This window comes from Haliotis rubra, unplaced genomic scaffold, assembly GCF_003918875.1.
Source record: "Haliotis rubra isolate DU_JTF1 unplaced genomic scaffold, ASM391887v1 Scf345, whole genome shotgun sequence".
NCBI classification, from domain to species: domain Eukaryota; kingdom Metazoa; phylum Mollusca; class Gastropoda; order Lepetellida; family Haliotidae; genus Haliotis; species Haliotis rubra.
The window spans coordinates 1,013,486-1,033,060 of record NW_025767019.1 but is presented as its reverse complement, the minus strand read 5'-3'; the positions used below and the strand labels follow the sequence as shown (position 1 = coordinate 1,033,060).

General features: G+C 39.8%; 1 protein-coding gene and 3 non-coding genes across 4 annotated transcripts; all 4 read right to left on the bottom strand.

Moving 5' to 3' along the window:
• Positions 1-317: 317 nt before the first annotated feature.
• LOC124284826 (nucleolar protein 56-like) lies at positions 318-14,520 on the bottom strand. Its single transcript, XM_046720951.1, has 10 exons — positions 14,452-14,520; positions 10,546-10,753; positions 8,286-8,453; positions 7,013-7,211; positions 6,097-6,284; positions 5,489-5,640; positions 4,305-4,405; positions 3,449-3,597; positions 1,532-1,653; positions 318-1,288 (listed from the first exon to the last, which is right to left on the bottom strand). Exons 1-10 carry the CDS (start codon positions 14,452-14,454, stop codon positions 1,040-1,042), a joined length of 1,539 nt encoding a protein of 512 aa, XP_046576907.1. The 5' UTR covers positions 14,455-14,520; the 3' UTR covers positions 318-1,039.
• Positions 14,521-16,002: 1,482 nt separating this feature from the next.
• Trnal-aag lies at positions 16,003-16,084 on the bottom strand. Its single transcript has one exon. It is a non-coding gene; the product is annotated as a tRNA-Leu (tRNA).
• A 2,492-nt stretch (positions 16,085-18,576) lies between these two features.
• On the bottom strand, positions 18,577-18,658 carry Trnal-uag. The gene has a single exon. It is a non-coding gene; the product is annotated as a tRNA-Leu (tRNA).
• A 699-nt stretch (positions 18,659-19,357) lies between these two features.
• Positions 19,358-19,439, bottom strand: Trnal-uag. Its single transcript has one exon. It is a non-coding gene; the product is annotated as a tRNA-Leu (tRNA).
• Between the last annotated feature and the right edge of the window lie 136 nt (positions 19,440-19,575).

Below are 19,575 nucleotides of genomic sequence, written 5' to 3'. Positions count from 1 at the left end.
ATTGTAAAGTATTGGGATACGTATCATATCGCCACAAGTGTATCGTGATGATAATCGTCTCGCAGGTTCCTTGCCAATACTTTCATGATATATCGTCTCGCCTCATTAAACTGGTATCGGGATATATCGTCTTGCCAATTAGGCCATGATACACAGCTCTACTTGATGCATGTAGACAAATATAAGGTTGAACTTTTCAGTAGAAGGCTGCACTTGGCATGTGATGTAGGGCTGAATCAAGCCCTGCAATAGCATGGGACACAGTTCCACGTTAAGTTAAATGTACAGAGTAAAAAAGATAAATAAACTCAATGACATGTTTTATCATTTCTCATAATTTTATTAGCCTTTAGCAAATAAGTCAGATAATATTTGCACATTTCACTAAAATATATAAGGCTTTTGTATACATCTTGTCTAATAAAACTACAATGGAAATGAAGAATGTCTTTTTAAAAAATGCCCCGAGACATTAAAAGTATATAACATGTAATCTTTGACCTTATGCTAAGGAAAGTTTTCATTCACAACAAAATTTACTTAAAACACAGTACCACTCATACATGTTCCCACACTATGAATGAACCTCTGAAATTTGATGTCTGCATCATGTGAGTGTAGTAACTGAAAGCACTGACTGATCTACTGAAAGATATTCCATGAGATGTTCCCATATAATAGAGGTTCCTGGGTTCAAAGTTTTGAAGAACTCTCATTAGAACATGAGTAAACTGTACCAGTTGGTTAACAAATATACAAACTCTGTCTTAATTGTCTTAATCACCTCTGGTGAAAAATGAGTGACTCAAACAAAATTTCAAAACAAAGCTTATAGCAGGCATCCAATAAACAGCAGATGCCAGTGAAATTGTTTGAAGAGGAATCGCCCCAAATTGCCTTACTGAAAGAAGTACAAGTCTCACAATTTTTATGAAAAGTGTTTGGAAATAAATCATTCATAAGTTATTCAAACTGCAATGTTTGTGCATTTTGACATGAATTTCATGTTTTCTGAAATGAATTGATGGAAGTTATTTTATTAATCCTTCTTCTTCTTCTTCTTTTTCTTCTTGGGCGTCTGCTCCTCAACTTCTTCCTCCTCCTCAACCTCCATGCTTTCATCAGCATTCTTCTTTTTCTTCTTCTTCTTCTTGGGGATCTGCTCATCCTCTTGTGTAGTGTCAAGATCTCCAGTTGTGTTGGCACCAATAGACTCTTCTAGCTTCCTCTTTTCCTTCTTCCTCTTCTTCTTCTCCTTCTTTGCCAGCTTGGCCTGAACAACCACAGCCTGAAAGTGAAGAAAAATATGGTTCTTTAAAGAGTCCATAACACAAAATGAATGTTGAATACCATTCCAGTAAATCCTGCCACACAGGCACAAGCCCTGAAACTAAGACACTAATTCTACCCTACACAGGCACTAAATCCAACCACACAACTAGGCAGTTTATCAGTCATCTGTTACAAACCCAATGAAAAATGTCCCATCTTCCACCCAAGCCATCCTGTATCCCTTCCTTCATAGACTCACCTCCTCCACAGCTTGCTTCATAACATCCACATTCTTGGCTGGCGTTGTGCCGCTCTCATAGAAGGTCAGCCTGTCCTCCACCTGCTGCCGTAGATGCTCCCCAAACACAGTTGTTGGGTATTCTGTCAGAAATACAACACATTTTCTTTAACTTCACAGTGGATTCTACATGAAGAGTTTAGGACATAAAAGCCAGTGATAGGTATTGAGAGCTACAATCCCATTGAGTAAATGAGTGAATATGATTTTACACCGATTTTAGCACTATTCCAGCAATATTATGGCTGGGGACACCAGAAATAGGTTTCACACATTGTACCCATGTGGGAACTTGAACCCATGTCTTTGACGTGACGAGGGGGTGCTCTAACCACTAGGCTACCCCACCGCTCACAGCTACCCCACAACCCCCTACAATCTCACAGCTACCCCACAACCCCCTACAATCTCACAGCTACCCCACAACGCCCTACAACCTCACAGCTACCCCACAACCCCTACAACCCTCACAGCTACCACAATAGCTCCCAGCTACAGCTACCCCACAACCCCCTACAACCCCTCACAGCTACCCCAGAACTCCCTACAATCTCACAGCTACCCCCACAACCCCTACAATCTCACAGCTACCCCACAACCCCCCTACAGTCTCACAGCTACCCCACAACCCCCTACAATAACATCACAGCTACCCTAATAACCCCTACAATCTCTACACAGCTACCCCACAACACCCTACAGTCTCACAGCTACCCCACAACCCCCTACAATCTCACAGCTACCCCACAACCCCTATAACCTCACAGCTACCCCATAACTCCCTACAATCTCACAGCTACCCCACAACCCCCTACAATCTCACAGCTACAACCCCCAACAACAGCCCCTACAATACAATCTCACAGCTACCCCACAACCCCCTACAGTCTCACAGCTACCCCACAACCCCTACAGTCTCACAGCTACCCCACAACCCCCTACAACCTCACAGCTACCCCACAACCCCCTACAATCTCACAGCTACCCCACAATCTCACTCCCACAACCCCAATGTCACAGCTACCCCACAACCCCCTACAATCTCACAGCTACCCCACAACCCCTACAGTCTCACAGCTACCCCACAACAGCCCTACAATCTCACAGCTACCCCACAACCCCCTACAATCTCACAGCTACCCCACACCCTACAATCTCACAGCTACCCCACAACCACCTACAATCCCACAGCTACCCCACAATCACACAGCTACCCCACAACACCCTACAACTAGCTACACAGCTACCCACAACCTCACAGCTAGCTACCCCACAACCCCCCTCACAGCTACCCCACAACCCCCTACAATCTCACAGCTACCCAGAAACCCCCTACAATCTCACAGCTACCCCAAAACCCCCTACAACCTCTCAGCTACCCTACAACCCCCTACAATCTCAGTCAGGTTGAAGATGTAATTTCCTGATAACTAATCCACTTGTCTCCTCTCAAGACAAGACTAGGTTACAAGGAGCCCATTCCAAACCTGTATCCGAACAGGATCCGCAATGGTTCCATAACCTTACTGAACAAACCTATTAGCATATACTTATGACTCTTTGAATATTAGTGAGTGAGTGAGTTTAGTTTTACGCCGCACTCAGCAATATTCCAGCTATATGGTGGCGGTCTGTAAATAATCGAGTCTGGACCAGACAATCCAGTGATCAACAGCATCAGCATCGATCTGCGCAATTGGGAACCGATGACATGTGTCAACCAAGTCAGCGAGCCTGACTACCCGATCCCGTTAGTCGCCTCTTACGACAAGCATAGTCGCCTTATGTGGCAAGCATGGGTTGCTGAAGACCAATTCTACCCCGGATCTTCACGGGCCCTTTGAATATTAGGGTGTGTTAGCATGGTTTATTTCTCACCAGAGAAACAGTCAATCCTGGAAGCAATGGAACACTTGTTGGCCAGGTAGCGAGATATTCTGCCCTTGTTCTTTGAGCCAGCTCGACCAATGAAGGTGGAGTGAAAGATAAGTCCGTACTTTGGAGTGTTTCCTCGAGTCTTCAAAGCTCTGAAACCAAAACCCTCCACATGAAACACTTACAGATGCACGACTTCAGGTCACTAAAGTTTTAAAACTAATCAAGATTTGATGGACTTATCAAACATGAAGTAACTGTGGCAGACACATTGGGAGGTGAGGTGATATGTGGTGAAATTGGGTTTAACGTCGTGCATGAGAATATTTTGCTCATATGACGACGTGTATGCGTGTGTATGTGTATGTGCGGCTGCTTATACTAGCCAAGACTTAAGCTGGTTTTATAGTGCTAGCCCATTGAGATACCATGCCGCAGTGAAGCATGAATACCCCACTCAGACACATTATACTGACTCTGAGCCGACCAGTCCTTGTTGTACCCATTAATGCCGAGCCAGGCAGGGTCCAACAAGTACCATATATTAACGTCTTTTGGTATGACGTGGTCGGGGGATCGTACCCGCGACCTTCCGCTCTCCGGGCAGATGCTCTAACCACTACACCACGGAGGCAGTCTAGACACATTGGGAAATACCATCACTTTACACATATTCTGTCCTGAACTCCTCACTAGCAGACAGACAAGGGGTACTGGGGGCCTACCCTGTAGACCATTAGCAAGACAGAAAAGTAGTGTTGGGAGCCTTTTCCCTTTCCCGAGACCCGTCAGTTAGACTCACGAGGTAGTAGGTACCCTGAAACCCCTCGGACAGGCCTAGTGATATGAGAGACCCTACCTGAAGAGCGCCTTCTCTGCTCCCAGGATCTGCACAGTGGAAGCAGGGTACTTGGCCAGGTTCGTCAGACTGCCAGAGTGGGCGATCAGACGGGCACCAACCTGGACAACAGAACAACACATTATGGAATCGTGTCAAGTGTAGTAAAGACAAATGGGGTCTGACATTGTGTTCAAGACTGTTGCACCATGATTAAATAGTGCAGTTCATACCTGTGTGGGTGTGCTAGTCGAGACAGAGAAACTAATGCTGGTTTTAGTCCCGCCATGCTGCCAGGGGAACAAGAGTTCCATCAGTGTATGAAATAAGCCCAAACTCCAGCCAGACATCAGGGCTGGTAACTTCAAAATGTTACCAGCCCAAATTGGATTTAACCACGCCAATATGGTGAATTTACTCAGATGTATGGAACATCTAAATTTTTACCAGACCATCGGGCTGGCTAGCTGTAAATTTAGACCATCCATCAGAAATCTAGACCGTCTCGGTGGTCGGACAGGCCTTATTTCATACACTGGTTCCATTGGTTATCTTTCACGACAATAAGCCAAGGACTGAGCAAGTACAATATCTTCAGCTATGATGCAGGACGAAGTATCGACTATCAGTTCTCTAGACAGACACTCAAACCACCACACCATACAAGTTCTATTGATTTATGTAGTTCCTTGTTGTTTAATGCTGTACTCTGATATTTCAGCAATATTTCAGCAAATGGCGGCAGTCTTTTAATAATCAAGTCTGGTCCAGATAAATGATTGAGAAACGACGTGTCAACCACGTCAGCAAGCCTGAACACCAGATCCCCTTAGTCACCTCTCATGACAAGCATGGGTCACTGAAGACCAATTCTAACCCAGATCTTTGCATGTGAGTTATGCCTTAATTCAAGATAAAATGTACATTTGTCTTTAACTGAGAGCTGCATAGCTGTACCATAACTCCTGACAGGACTAATGTCGGTGCTCAAAGACAGGATTAAAGGCCATTGCTCGGAGAAGGCACTATGGATAAATAATTAAGGTGTCAAATCTGTTCATTTGCAAGGACTCTGACCACTTGTGATCTTTGGTATTTAAAGAAATTGTTCAGCTTTAGTAACAATACAGAAGAAAGTTCTTTCAAAGTTGATAAATTATGACAATGTGCAATTGCCCTTTGTCTCTTCAAGAATCAGTGCATACCTGTTCACCGATGAGAGTGGCAAGATTTGGTGCCACAGAGCTCATTTTAGTCTTCAGGTACTCCGAGAGTTGTTTTCTGTATTCTGTCAATCCAATTACTCGTGTTGCAAACATGCAGATGTTCATTAGATCAATGGGGGAGATGTCCATTCCTGAAAACATAATACACAGGAAGTCAATAATCCAGTACAACTGTACCAACCCTTCCTATGCTTGGAATTATTTTCTATATTAACGCACGACTCGGCAGTATTCTAGCTGTATGAGGGCAGTCTGTAAATAATTGAGCATGAGTCAGAGCAACCTGTGATTGATTCATTGAAAATGGCAGTTCGGGTAAGATGACACCCATCTGAGTCTGACCCTTCAATCCACTTAGTCGCTTATTACGATAAACAGTACAATGTCTCATAGATGACCTTGACCTTCATAATGTTGAAATACTTGGACCAATCCTCATACTTTCAATGGCAAACCCTGAATTATCAAAGTCATCCTCTGGCTTCCTATAGACAATGTGTTTTGTATTACCCTACACACTGACCTTGCAGATTCAAACAAGGCCATGACCTTTCCAACTGATGGAAAATACTGACATCTCAACTCACCCATGGATGACCTTGCTGCATCAAATATGGCCTTGACCTTCCCAGCATCCATGACAATCTCTTCCAGGTCCTCACTCTTCTCTTCTGTCAAATCTTTGCGACTCTGGATAAACTTTACGACTTTGGCATATGTGTAGTTGTCAGGTACGACCTTCACCAGCTCTGGGAAGTGGTACGAGTACCATTCTCTGCGAATAGCAATTTGTTAAGCAATATTAATTGGGTCACAGCTACATTGTTTTATCCCCTTCCGTGGAATTAATTAACCCTACATTTAATTATACTGACTGACTGAGTTTGGTTTTAGTGCTGCTTTTGAGCAATATTCTGCAAGCAACATCAAACGGTCACGGGGATTCACCAGAAATGGGCTGTTAACACATTGTACCCATGTGGGGATTGGAAATTGTGTAAACTGGACTGACTCTTAGCAATATTCCAGCAACATCAATGCGGGGACACCAGAAATGAGCCAACACTTTAACCATAAGGCTACGAGCCAACAGTTTAACCATTAGGCTACCCCACCGCCCCACTTAATTATAAATAACAAAGTCAGAGGAGGATAACATGTTAAATAGGTCCAACAGACATGATCGCTTAAAGCCAGCAATCATGACTGTTGCACTAAAGCAACAAATGCTGCAATCTGCAAATTCAGATTCAGATAATTCAAGTAACCAGAATGGACCAGACAACCCATTATGTGAAGCCCCAGTAACAATCCAAATCCTATCAGCACAGTGGTATACAGTGACCACCCAGTCCAAACTTGTCACCCTATACTCTCATGACCAGCAAAGTGAACTGACACACCTTTCTAACTTGGGCCTCAAAATGAAAAGTTGACTTTACTGTAGCCATGTTACTGGTAATCTCAATAAACAATGATACTACTATTTCTTGCTATACATACTTGATCCTCATGGAGAAGGTGTTGATATCTTTATCCAGCTGGTCGAGGAGACTAATGCTCTGTATAATCATGTTATCCACACGGTTCACGTTGAACTTGACCTTGGCCCTGGAGTAGCTGTGCCCAAGGCCGAGCTGAGCTTTGGATGCAGACTTGTCAGTCAAACCTTTGACAAGGCTGGGAAAGTGGACACGTATCCCTGTGAAAATGGACAGACATGGACTGTTCACAATGATTCAAGTGGTCAAATGATTTTATCACTGAAAGTCGCTGCGATCTCATATCTGTTTAATTTGTCTGAAACAAAGATAATAATGTTCTCAAAGCTTGCACTGCAACCGAGTTAACCGAGTTAACCGAGCCCATAAGAAGTTAAGAGCTGCAAGTCGCAAGGATGTTGAAGATGTCTTCAAGTGGTTTCAAGTGACAGAAGTAAGGGTGACTATTGAGGGGGAAACAACTATTGCAATAGGTGATAGTCTATTGTTTTCTCTCTCCTTGAATTGTCTCATTTGAAGTCATTTCCCAAATGAATGCATAGTTTATATGAAATAAAAACAAGCTGAAGTAGTTTCAGTCTCTTTTAATAATTGACAAGAAACTTGAAACCCAGATCAAGTTTGTTTAAGAGGTAACAGAGGTGGAGATCTCTAAATCAAAGTGAATGAATCTGGTACTTCCTGTATTTTGCTCTGTGCATTTATCAATGGAAGTCAATTACTAAATTATTGATAGTCACACATACTATTGATGCATCAATAGTTTTTCGTTCCGACCATCAATTAATTGCTATCGGAGGCTCAACAATTGCAATCCATCGATAGTTTGATGCATCGTTATAGCCCTAGACAGGAGTGAACATTTACCTGTATGAGAACATTTTAATGCAGATAAGACTGGTCTCTTTCATTAATTAACTCCTCAAAGAACCCTTCCTCTAAAATCTGAAGTAACTGGTAAAGAAATCCAACATGGGGAGACATTTACCGAACAACAAACCATGGACACAACAAACAGATTACTATGATCCCTACGAGTTTGTTATATCCATGTTGTACTGCAATCAAGTCTGGACCACACAATCCTGGGATATTGTTAGCAGTGATCCACTCCATCTGTTTAATGATAAACAATCAACGTGAACTGACCACCCCCTGCACTTGGTCAAATCTTATATCCAGAACAACTTACTTGGTACCTATTCTAACATAATCCCAATGGGGTCTCAATGCACTTCAGATTTTAGAATTAAAAGTTCGACTCAGAAACGTACCTCTGATGATTTCAGGCACCACACCAATATGTGAACAAGAAATGCTTAGTTCCTCTGAAATGGCAGCACCAATCTTGGCATCACCAACACCAACAGTTATCTTCTCCTTCTTGCCAGCTTTCGGAACATTTGTCTCCAGGAACAGACGTAGGTCCTCGTGCAGCAGCCCTGTCACATATTTGTACAGAGAGGGGCTACAGTGGGGATACAGCTCATGTAGAAAGTGCAGGACATTGTATATGAAGAGCACAAAAATAGTAGTGTACATTAAGAGAGTATAAATTGTGGATATTGTATGTGTACAGTATATCAATATTTAGAAAGTACAGTGAGTGAGTGAGTTTAGTTTTACGCAGCACTCAGCAATATTCCAGCTATATGGCGACAGTCTGTAAATAATCGAGTCTGGACCAGACAATCCAGTGATCAGCATGAGCATCGATCTGCGCAAGTGGGAACCGATTACATGTGTCAACCAAGTCAGCGAGCCTGACCACCCGATCCCGTTAGTCGCCTCTTACGACAAGCATGGGTTACTGAAGATCAATTCTAACCCGGTCCTTCACCGGTCTAGTAAGTAGAGAATACAGTAAGAGCACTGTATATGTAGAGACCATACATAGTGAACAGAGAGTACAAAGTGGGGATATTGTACACCGAGAGAGAGGGCACATTGATATTGAGGAAGTACAGTAAGAGCACTGGATCCCCCACGATGGGTCGCAGCCAACTCACACCACAAGACATCTGGCAGTTGGTTGTAAAACGTAAGTATGTTTGGTGAAAACAGTATCTAATAAAGATCATACTGACCATTATTCTAGAAACCCGTGTTTGTTTTCTTTTTTATATCCCAACGATCACTGTTTGAATGTATCAACAACGAGACGCCATTTTGTGAAGTCGGTGCATATGGAAATATGAACCCATGAGAAAACGTACCCACGGTAAATAAAAATGTAGTCATTTTTCATTCAAATCATTATATTATTGTTTCTGTGTTGACAATACAGAGAGAAAATCTTAATAATAATGATAATAATAACATGTACATGAACATTGCGATCCTGACATATTTTTCATTCAAAACATTATTTTTTCAGTGTCGACAATAATACAGAATGATGATAATAATTTGTACATTCTATGGGGGATACTGGAACCCGACAGACAAAATATAATGTGATTCCAACTAAATGCCTGCAAAATCCTAAACAGCAATGGTTTCAATATCAAATTCTTCACCATATCCTACCAACAAATTCATTACTTTTCAAAATGGGATACACTGACAGCAATTTATGTGGCTATTGTAATAATCAAAGTGAAATAGTTGATCATCTGTTCTGGTATTGCAAACACAAGAGTTCCATCTGGACCCAAGTTGAAAAATGGGTCAACCAGAAAGACGATTTATACATTAAACTAAACAAGAAAGATATACCGGTACTTCTTGGCTCGCTGCTACCAAATTTTGGACCAATAAATCTTTTAATAATTGTATGCAAACAATTTATCTTCAAAAATAAAACATATAAAAAACGAATAAATTTTGAAATGATCCAGGAAGAACTGACATGCTTTTATTTCTTTATGAAATACACAGCAAAAAAGTACGGACATCTTAACCAATTTACTAAATTCTGGTCATCTTGTCACCTTTTGTTTATATAGACAATTATATACATGTGCAGCTATGTATAAATGCAACAAAAATAAAGAACTTATAAAACAAAGTTTTAAAAAAGTGGGGGATAATTGTACAAAGAGAGAGCATATAGATGTGGAGCAAGTAGTGAATGTAGTGAGGACACTGTAGAGGGCATAGATTTATTCACTTATTCAGTTTATCAGTTTAAAAAATATATATAACAAATATTGGACACTATGATTTAACAACTCAGTAGATAGTATATATATATCTAAACTAGAATTTTAAAGCACCTATAGGGGAATGAGAGAATAGTGTTAGAATAAACAATATTAAATCTGATGTTGCAAAAATGACCCCCAATAACGGAACTATGACCCCCAACAGCTGAACTATGACCCCCCAACAACTGAACTATGACCCCCAGTTTTAAGACTGGGAGATGATTATCACAAATAAAATGAGCGGACATTTGATTCATGTAACCCAAGCTCCCAATCATCTCAAATCCTATCTCAAACTCTTAAAACCTGCATTACTAAAAACAGCTGACATTTAATAGCAGTCTGTAAGTCTACACTGTTTCATGCATATGCAGCTTTGTCTCACCTTCAGAGATGCTGTTTATGTTGTCAAGAGCATTGGTTCCACTTTTGAATGGGGAGAAGGCCACAAGTTTTATGATAGAGTTGAATTTGCTCAGATCGGTCACACTTTGCTCCACTTGCGGTTGCAACATCGCCACTTCCTCGAATTCCCGTACACGGAACAGACCATACCCCGAGGCATGCTCGAACAGCGTGTACAGACTCTGTGCCTGCATTGTAAGTAGAGAATTACAGGTGAGACTGAATCTGAGTGGGTGAGTGCAGTTCTAAGGTTTTCCTGTCAGACAAGCATGCAAATGCAAACCACCCACCAGCAGGTAAACCAATGGTTCGACAGTATGAGTAGAAAGACTGTTTTGACACTCAATTATTTCTGATCATTGATAGCTGTTAATTCATTATCAACACATGAACTGATTATTGATTTGTTAATTGTAAATTTAAAAGTGAATTATTTGATAAATTGATGAAGAGTGCAATTCATAACACAAGAATTAGTCAAGGAATCTATCCAGGATTCTGAACTTACTGCCCTTGGAAAGCAGTTTGGGAACAGACTGTTATTTTGATCAAATTAGTCAGGGGCATTCAAGTCATGTCTGCAGAGCCATAACGTAAGTCTATATCATAAGGCTGTAACGATTCACTCGCATATTTGGTGAATCGAACCGTAGCCCTTCATGAATTCAATTCGTTGTTCGTGGTCACCAGAACCGAATATTAACGAATCTTTACGATTTTTTTAAGGGAGCATGGTTTACTTGAACCCATGTGTACTTTTGGAAAGTGAGATATGCAAGAATAGAATATGTACTAAAGTACTGTCGGAAATAGAAAAAGACTGTTTTTAGGCTGTTACTCTGTTTCCCTAAAATTTACACAACTGCAAATAGCATATGTCGAAATAACCCACTTCGGCCTAACTTGGCGTTCAGTGGGATGCGTAATAGGATATCCAGAAAAGCATGTTTACTCGTAAAATTGGGCAAAACTTAGAAAAAATACGAATAGCTGCTGAAAACAATAGATCAGACTATAGATGGCAATTAGGTCGCTCAGCCAGGTATGACGACGGACAGTCGACTCACCTGGCATGAAATGCATGTGCTGCCTACAGGCACAAGGGGTCATCGCAAAGATATTTTGTGCTTATTCATGTGTGTTGACTATGCCTCATCTATTGATTGACATCTTAAGTGCCTTTCTTTCATAAAGTTTATGTTGAGATATGTGAAAGAGTATGATACCTGATAACCATAGAAATGCATCATATTAAATGTCTCAATAAATGTCTCAATATATAGGTGGCATGACCACCCGATGGCGAAGATCGACAGGACTGGATATTTGTAAATTGCTATGAGATGCCGTGTATTTCCCCAGTATAATTGCCATAAAGGATTATCTCATCTTAGCTGATATCTCTATCCCCTAAGCCCGACCCCAACGATCGTCTGCAACACCCGTCCAGGTTTTGCTTTGGGACGAACCCTCCTATCTGTTTCTTTTTATAGTGATAGTGAGACTCCATGGTAGCTACATCCTTAATAGCTTCAGCATGAAAGTTATTATTTTTTACACCAGCTATCATTTATAATGAAGCTACGTCTAATTTCAAATTGGGCATTTAAAAAGTGTCCTTTGTAATACAATATCGTCGCACACTAATTTGCATAAAGCCATGGTCTGTTTCAAATAAATCGTTTTGGACTTAGAAAAAACCTGCATTGCTCATTTCTGCACTAATCTCTCCTCAGTAAAGTCCTTTTTCTACGTTTCCTATGTCCCTACCACGGAGACTGCAGTTAGGCCGAACTTAGTTTAGCAGATATTTCACACTTGCACATATCAACTACATAACTTGTAGAGATAAATGAAAAAATACAGTTTTTTTCTATTTCCGACAGTACTTTAGCATTGCAGTAGAGTAAGTCATGTTAGTTTGCCAAGGCCGCACATAGTACTGTCGACTATAACTATTACATACCAAATTTGAGTGTCATGAGATCACTGGTTATTGCTGTGACAAATCAAAACTGTCAACATGGGCGTTCCATATTGTACATCAATCACTTGACTACAATATTGTATCCGTGAATAATTATTCATATTCGTTACCCAATATTCATGATCCGTGATAATATTTGCCACAAAGTGTATTCGTTGCAGCCCTACTATATCATATAATATAAATTTGAAAATTTGTGATTACAATAACAGAAATTTTGAGCCAGTCTACATGAATCCTTGAAGTCAAAGTTTAAACAGCAAATAGTATCTTATTGCTCATCAGATCAGTGTTTAATTGTTACATTTTTTTAACATGACATCTGTTACAGTTTCAACAGTGCTCATTGCTACAATGACGTCAAAATACTTCATAATGTTTGAACATTCACCATACTCAAGCTAAGATGATACCTTATTCATGGTAAAAGCTTATTGAAAGTTTAACCAAGAAAGACAAGACTTGATTTACAACTGTAACATACACGATAATTATTTCATTAAGATTAATATTTCAAATTACTCCCTGATCTACAGTTACCTCTGACTTGATGCATCAGCACAAAAATGTATGTTTTAATTTCACTTCATCTTTTGAAGTGTTTACTCATTTTCAGTCTGTGATAGGCATTTATAGAGAGGAACTGACACATGTTATAAGCAAGTCACAGTATCTGTATTTCTGTGCTGCTCCCCATAAATGGCACTGATGTCGACTTGTCGCTGCACAGAAATAGTTCAAAGGGAACTGCTATTTGTCATTAAATGTCAACAACAATTTCTGTACTGTTTATAGCAACAGTTTACATGTTTTAGGTCTATTTCTTGTGCTTTCATCAGAATGCTAAGTACCGGTAAGCATTTGGAGTCCATAGGTGTATACTAATATGTCTGACAGTTCCCAATTTCAGTCCCATTTAATATTGCCTGTTTATTAGAGAAACTTATAACTAGTTTCATGACTGAAAATACAGACAAAGTAAATGATTAGATATACTGAAAACATCTAAAACAATTTATCATTATCTCACCTTACGCAAGTTAGTTTGTTCAAAACTGCCTCTGTTCACTCAGCAGAAAATGGGTACCCGGAGGGGTAAGTCATGTAACTATTAACCTTCTAGCGCCTCACAGGCAGCTTTGGTTATCCAGGGTAATAATAATCAGATTGTTTGGGCGTTTCGAGCATGCAGTGTGCATGGAGAAATGTGCATGGAGAAATGCGCATGATAAATGGACAACTACTATTACCCAAACAACTATGTATTTTCTACTACTAAATAATATTTCTTGGGACACATTTCGTAAACCTATAGTGATGCCTTTGGTTGTTTAACACCTACTTATACACGTATCTCACTTCTAAACGCATTCATGCGATGCTTCGACATATTTTCATTAACATAATGATAGAGAACAGAGGGTACACACAGAGACGAGTGTGTCAGTCACAGGAACCTGATGCATCCACTGAGGGTACTTTGAGCATTGTTTGCGATCTGTACCCGGCCCACAGATGCTTTGAGCTGACATACACAGAAGGCAAGCCAAGTAATATGATGTACAGATTCTTCTAAAAAAATATTTCATATAAACTAACATTCTCGAAAAATGCCTGCCGTCACCCAGCGAGGGATGTTGTACATATAAACGAGTATGTTAAACAATCTACAAGGCTTGCAGTCGCGACATTCATGGCCACAACACTGCGATATTAAGTTTTCTCCCGAAAGGGTTCTAGTTTCGGTGATGTCAAGGCGGCTACTGTTGTATTTCATGTAAAGATACATCTTGTAAGATCGATGTTAAAGAAATATCCTATTATTTATCAACCTACAATGTTAGGGGTAGCTTAAAACCTAATTTTGTTAAGGAAAAATACAAAACCACGTGTACGCACCATCTTGAATCCTTTACTTCTTCATTGCAGTTAAGCGTACAGTCATTGGATAATCGAGATGTCGACGGCCAATTAAAATGCGTGTTGTAAACGTACGCTGAATATCGGTAGTTCCGGGGAAGGAACGGGGTCAAGCAGACGAGATTTTCGTACGCTATCAATTTTATCAACACACAGTCATATATGCGGCAGGTAAGCGTATTTTATTAAATCTTTGAAATGTTTACTTGTATCACAGTGTACATGGTCGCAGGGTTAGGCCACATGGCGACCACACACAACTTAATGCATGGACTGAAACATGAAAACTGTTCCTTTTGCCTCCTTGCCACGTCAGGTTCACGCTTTATTTATTTTGAAATACCTTATAGCGTTTCAGACAAGTCAGTGAGATCACTTGACAGCGTCTTCGGCCCCTTGGACAGGTATTTCGAAACAGTAACTTTTGCCCTACTTTGCTTATCGTCGGAGTTTATGCTTTCGTTCATCTTATACATTTCCGGATCCAACCCTTTGCTCGTGTTTGTGGATCTAATGCTTACTTACTTTCAAATTGTAAAGATTAAGACAAGTTATTTTCGGACGACAGTTTACTCGCGCTGTAACAAGTTAGAGATACGTTGTTCATGTCAATAAATAAAAAGGATTATTTACAGACCGCCACCAAATAGCTGAAATATTGCTGAGCGCGGCGTAAAACTAAACTCACTCACTCACTAACTAATAACGATAAAACAAAGAAAATGTCTTGAGCGCCTGAAACTTCATAGCATATATCTGCTTTCACCGACTATGACCTGCATTACATACTGAAGTGTATTGTTTACATATATTTTTCTTTCTTTTGTAGTGATAACTGATTTCCCAAAAAAAAAAAAGAAAGAAAGAAAGAAAGAAATACAAAACAAACAACAACAACAACTAATGACCCAAACTTTTGTTGTCCCATAAAGATCCTGTCTATTTATAGTTTGACAGGGTGAGGTGATAGCTCGTCAGGCGGAATGGTTAGCAATAACATGGGGAAACATGCGAAAGTATGCCATCAAGGTGTCCTATATGTCTCACCCAACATGGAGGACACCGAAGATATTGTTTCTCAAAGTCAAAACTGATTTTACACATATTTATTGTCAGTATAATGTCATCGTTTCCCCTGACTTTTTGTCGTAAGTTTATATGCGACAAAGCCAAATGGAGCAACTTACTGACTTCGCGAGGATGGTGTGTCTAAAATGTGGTATAAAATGTCATGGAACCACCAACAGGGTCCTCGATAAAGCCCATATACATGTGTGTTTTGTTAAGTGGTGTAACAATAAATATAATGGCATTTGTACACCATGGCCACATATGCATTCTATGAGGTGTGTTACCCCCTCACGTGAACGCTCCAAAAGTATGGTCAAAACGTTCATAGAAGGTGAATCCCTTTGAAGACAACCTTTTACTGGAAAGTATTTTAGTATTTTGGTAATATTATGACTGCTCTGTCAGTTTCAGATGAATGATAAACTACAACCAGAAGAAAAAGAAGAGAAAAAAAGATGATGGCAGCGGTGGGATTCGAACCCACGCCTCCAAAGAGACTGGTGCCTTAAACCAGCGCCTTAGACCGCTCGGCCACGCTACCTGATGGGCGACGAAGCGACATGACTTGTTTATCAATTTAGGCCTCGAGTGCGGATTGAAGGGTACATGGGTATTTTGTTATGTGTATACGCGAAATTGTAATAATATACATGTACGTATATGGAGTCAGAGTCACTGTTGAACATCCTACACCTGGCGTTTCCACATTATTACACTGTACCACGTGGTGATAGAAAGGTACCCAGTTTTGTCTGCAAGATGCGCGTTCTGTCAGGAGAACCAGTATAATCGAGTGCAGGACACGACGTGTGTAATATAATCTATATACATGTACTGCAACTTTAGCTCTTCAGAAACAGATGTAAATTAACTTATATCAAATGTTTGTTTATTCATTATTTGTCCGATGTAGTTACTGTATATGTTGTGTACGTATAGCTGACCTCAGGCCTCGTATGCAACACGGTTGAATGTTTTCTATCTGCGTGTATCTCATCAAGTTGGCTTAACAGTCATATGAAAACAAAATGCGAATGATAAATATGCATTCATTTTTATGAACGCAATAAGAGCATGGCTTTAACAATTTGATCTTTTTCCCACGGACTGTTTATACTATATATATAGTATGATCTTTCAACCTTCATTATTATGTAATAAATGATAGCTGTGCCATATGTTGCTAAGAATATTGAAGGGGTGAGTGGGTTATTCACCCTGCAGTGTTTGACTGTAGATAAGCAACTGGGTTTTACAACAAACAAGAGTCATTAGAAGATGACAAATTCCCCCGGTCCTAACAAATTTGAAAGAACAAATCATCTGACAGTTACTTAAAATCCTAAAGACTAAATCCAAATCATTTCCATTAAAATCATGAAAAATATAAATGGAAAATATTTGCAAATAGCAAATGGCAAATGGCAACACTCAAGATCTGTTTGATATATTTGCCAAGTCTTGTAGAAAGATGTTGAACGATTTTCGAGTTATGCTCCGGAAACGAAGTCCCTCCCTCCCTTTGGAGACTAAGTGTCGTTTCCATGGAAACCGATAAGAATATAAATGCCAAAATTCCGCAACTAGCAAAAGACACCACTTTGGGGTTTGTCTCATATATCTGCTAAATTTTGTTTTGTAGAAAGATACTGTGGGTTTTCGATAAAAAGGGAGGGGTGTTTACTATATCTTGGTAGCAATGCTTGAAAATGTGAGACCATGCCAGCATTATTCCTGTTAAAATACAAAGACCTGTGGCTAATCCAAACTTGGCCACGAAAACACGTGCATATAGCATGGGTGAGCGAGTTAATATTACTGGGTGCACTGGAAATATTGTGATAGCCATTACGAAGATTCAAGTATTATTCCTGTATTATAATTGCATAATTTATAACTTATGAAATATTTTACACAGTTATGAATCAAGACATATCTCTTGAGTATTTCCCATTTGTATTTTTGACAGTTTATGACAGTACCCAAATTATTATCATAAAAATCCTGTAAGCAGTTTTGCAGCAATATACGGCATCCTACTTTTTAACGTAATTCAGTGTTTTGAAATCTGTTCTGGTAAGAAATCACTATCAAAAGATCGTGGCGTATTGTTTTGAGGATTATAACATATTGCCGTTCCTAAAATAAGCATATATATGCAAATGACGTTACACTATTTGTTCAAGAGAAAGAGGACATAACGGGACGTAATATCTCGTGATTTGATTGGTCTAGAAAATGGGAACATTTAACAATGAGCATTCAGTAAGTTCTTGATTCATGCCATTTTTCACCGCATAACTGTCGTTATAGCCATATATATATTTCAATTTGATGCCAGAATTACTAAAGTACTATCGGAAATGCTAGAAAAATGCTTTTTGACTTATTTTTAAAATTCAGAGGTATTACAGTTACTTAAATAACAAATATCACTTTAAGAAACATCTACCTAATGTAGACCGAGGGAATAATTTTTTAGACATGCTCTAAAATGTGTTTTTACTGATGAAAATACCAAAAACTTGGTTATTTGATACAAACATTAACTGCCTGTGTTACGTCATCAGCATCCACGACAGGTGAAATTGACACCTGAGCACACGCTCGGGCGAGGGGTCATCTCATTAGATGTTTTCTTCAAAATGTTATATATGTGTACGTATGGTATACGTATTGGTTATGTAAAGACTATTTCAGATTTCTGTTGTTGAACTCTGAAAAAATCTTAAGTTGTTGTTTTGGTACCAAATTCTCTCCTGTAAACTGCCCTTTAAATGCATGGGAATGTTAAATCAATTGAAATAAAAATTAGGTACACTATAGGTGAGTTGATATATTGACAACATAATACATTTATCACCTTTCTAAAGATATTAAGGCTAAAAAGCATTTTTCTAGCATTTCCGACAGTACTTTAGTCATCTGAAGGGTGAGCGAGTATGGTATTACGCCCCCTTTTAAACAATCTTCCGGCATATCACCGCGGGAACTACTATGAAATATAGTGACTTTCGTTTAAAAAAAACAATATGGCAGCGGTGGGATTCGAACCCACGCCTCCTGAGAGACTGGTGCCTAAAACCAGCGCCTTAGACCGCTCGGCCACGCTACCTTACGGCTTTGAATTGTTTCATTGATCTCACATTTAATAACTGAAGCTGTCATTCGCCGACGTTCATCAGGAACAATGCCACACATTATCAAACATTCCATGATGCGCGAAATTCGATATATGGTAAACTTTCTAATCCCTTCATGAAATAATGAAGAATACAACGTCAATCCCTACATTGATTAGTATTGAAACGCAAAGCCAAAAGGTGTTTTTTCGTGTGGTCGTATGTTCCAAATATTCCATTAGGGGTTTCGTCCCTCGGCCTCTTACAAGAATGTGGCGACTATGACAATATGTTGTCATTCACCAGAAATATAAGTTACATCCAGCCCAGACCATATAGTAGCTAGGATATGGTCTCAGCACCCAGTAAAGTTGGAATTTGAAAGACATGGTTTTTACTAAAAATATGAAAGTGCTGTGAGCATTTCATTCTAGTGTTTTAGACAATCTATCTACTGATTACCGCTTGAGGCGTCGCGGTTTGATTTGCCGTTACGCAGACATAAGTTAAGAGTTTTACGCTGAAGAAAACTGAGTTGAGACCTACCCTCTTCCTCCTCCGACACAAGCTTCATATCTACTATATAACATGCAAGCATTACTTACGGAGAAAGTCGGTGCGTCAGTTCAATAACATGAAAATGAAAGACAATAAAAGTTAACGCTTAGTGACCTGAATCACAAAATATATGTTGGCAGCGGTGGGATTCGAACCCACGCCTCCTGAGAGACTGGTGCCTAAAACCAGCGCCTTAGACCGCTCGGCCACGCTACCCTTCGGCTTGCAACCGTTCCATTGATCTCACATTATTGGCTGAATTTGAAAAACATGGTTTTACTGAAAACATTAATATGAAAGTGCTGTGAGCATGTCATTTGAATGTTTAGACAAGCTTTCTGCTGATTACCGA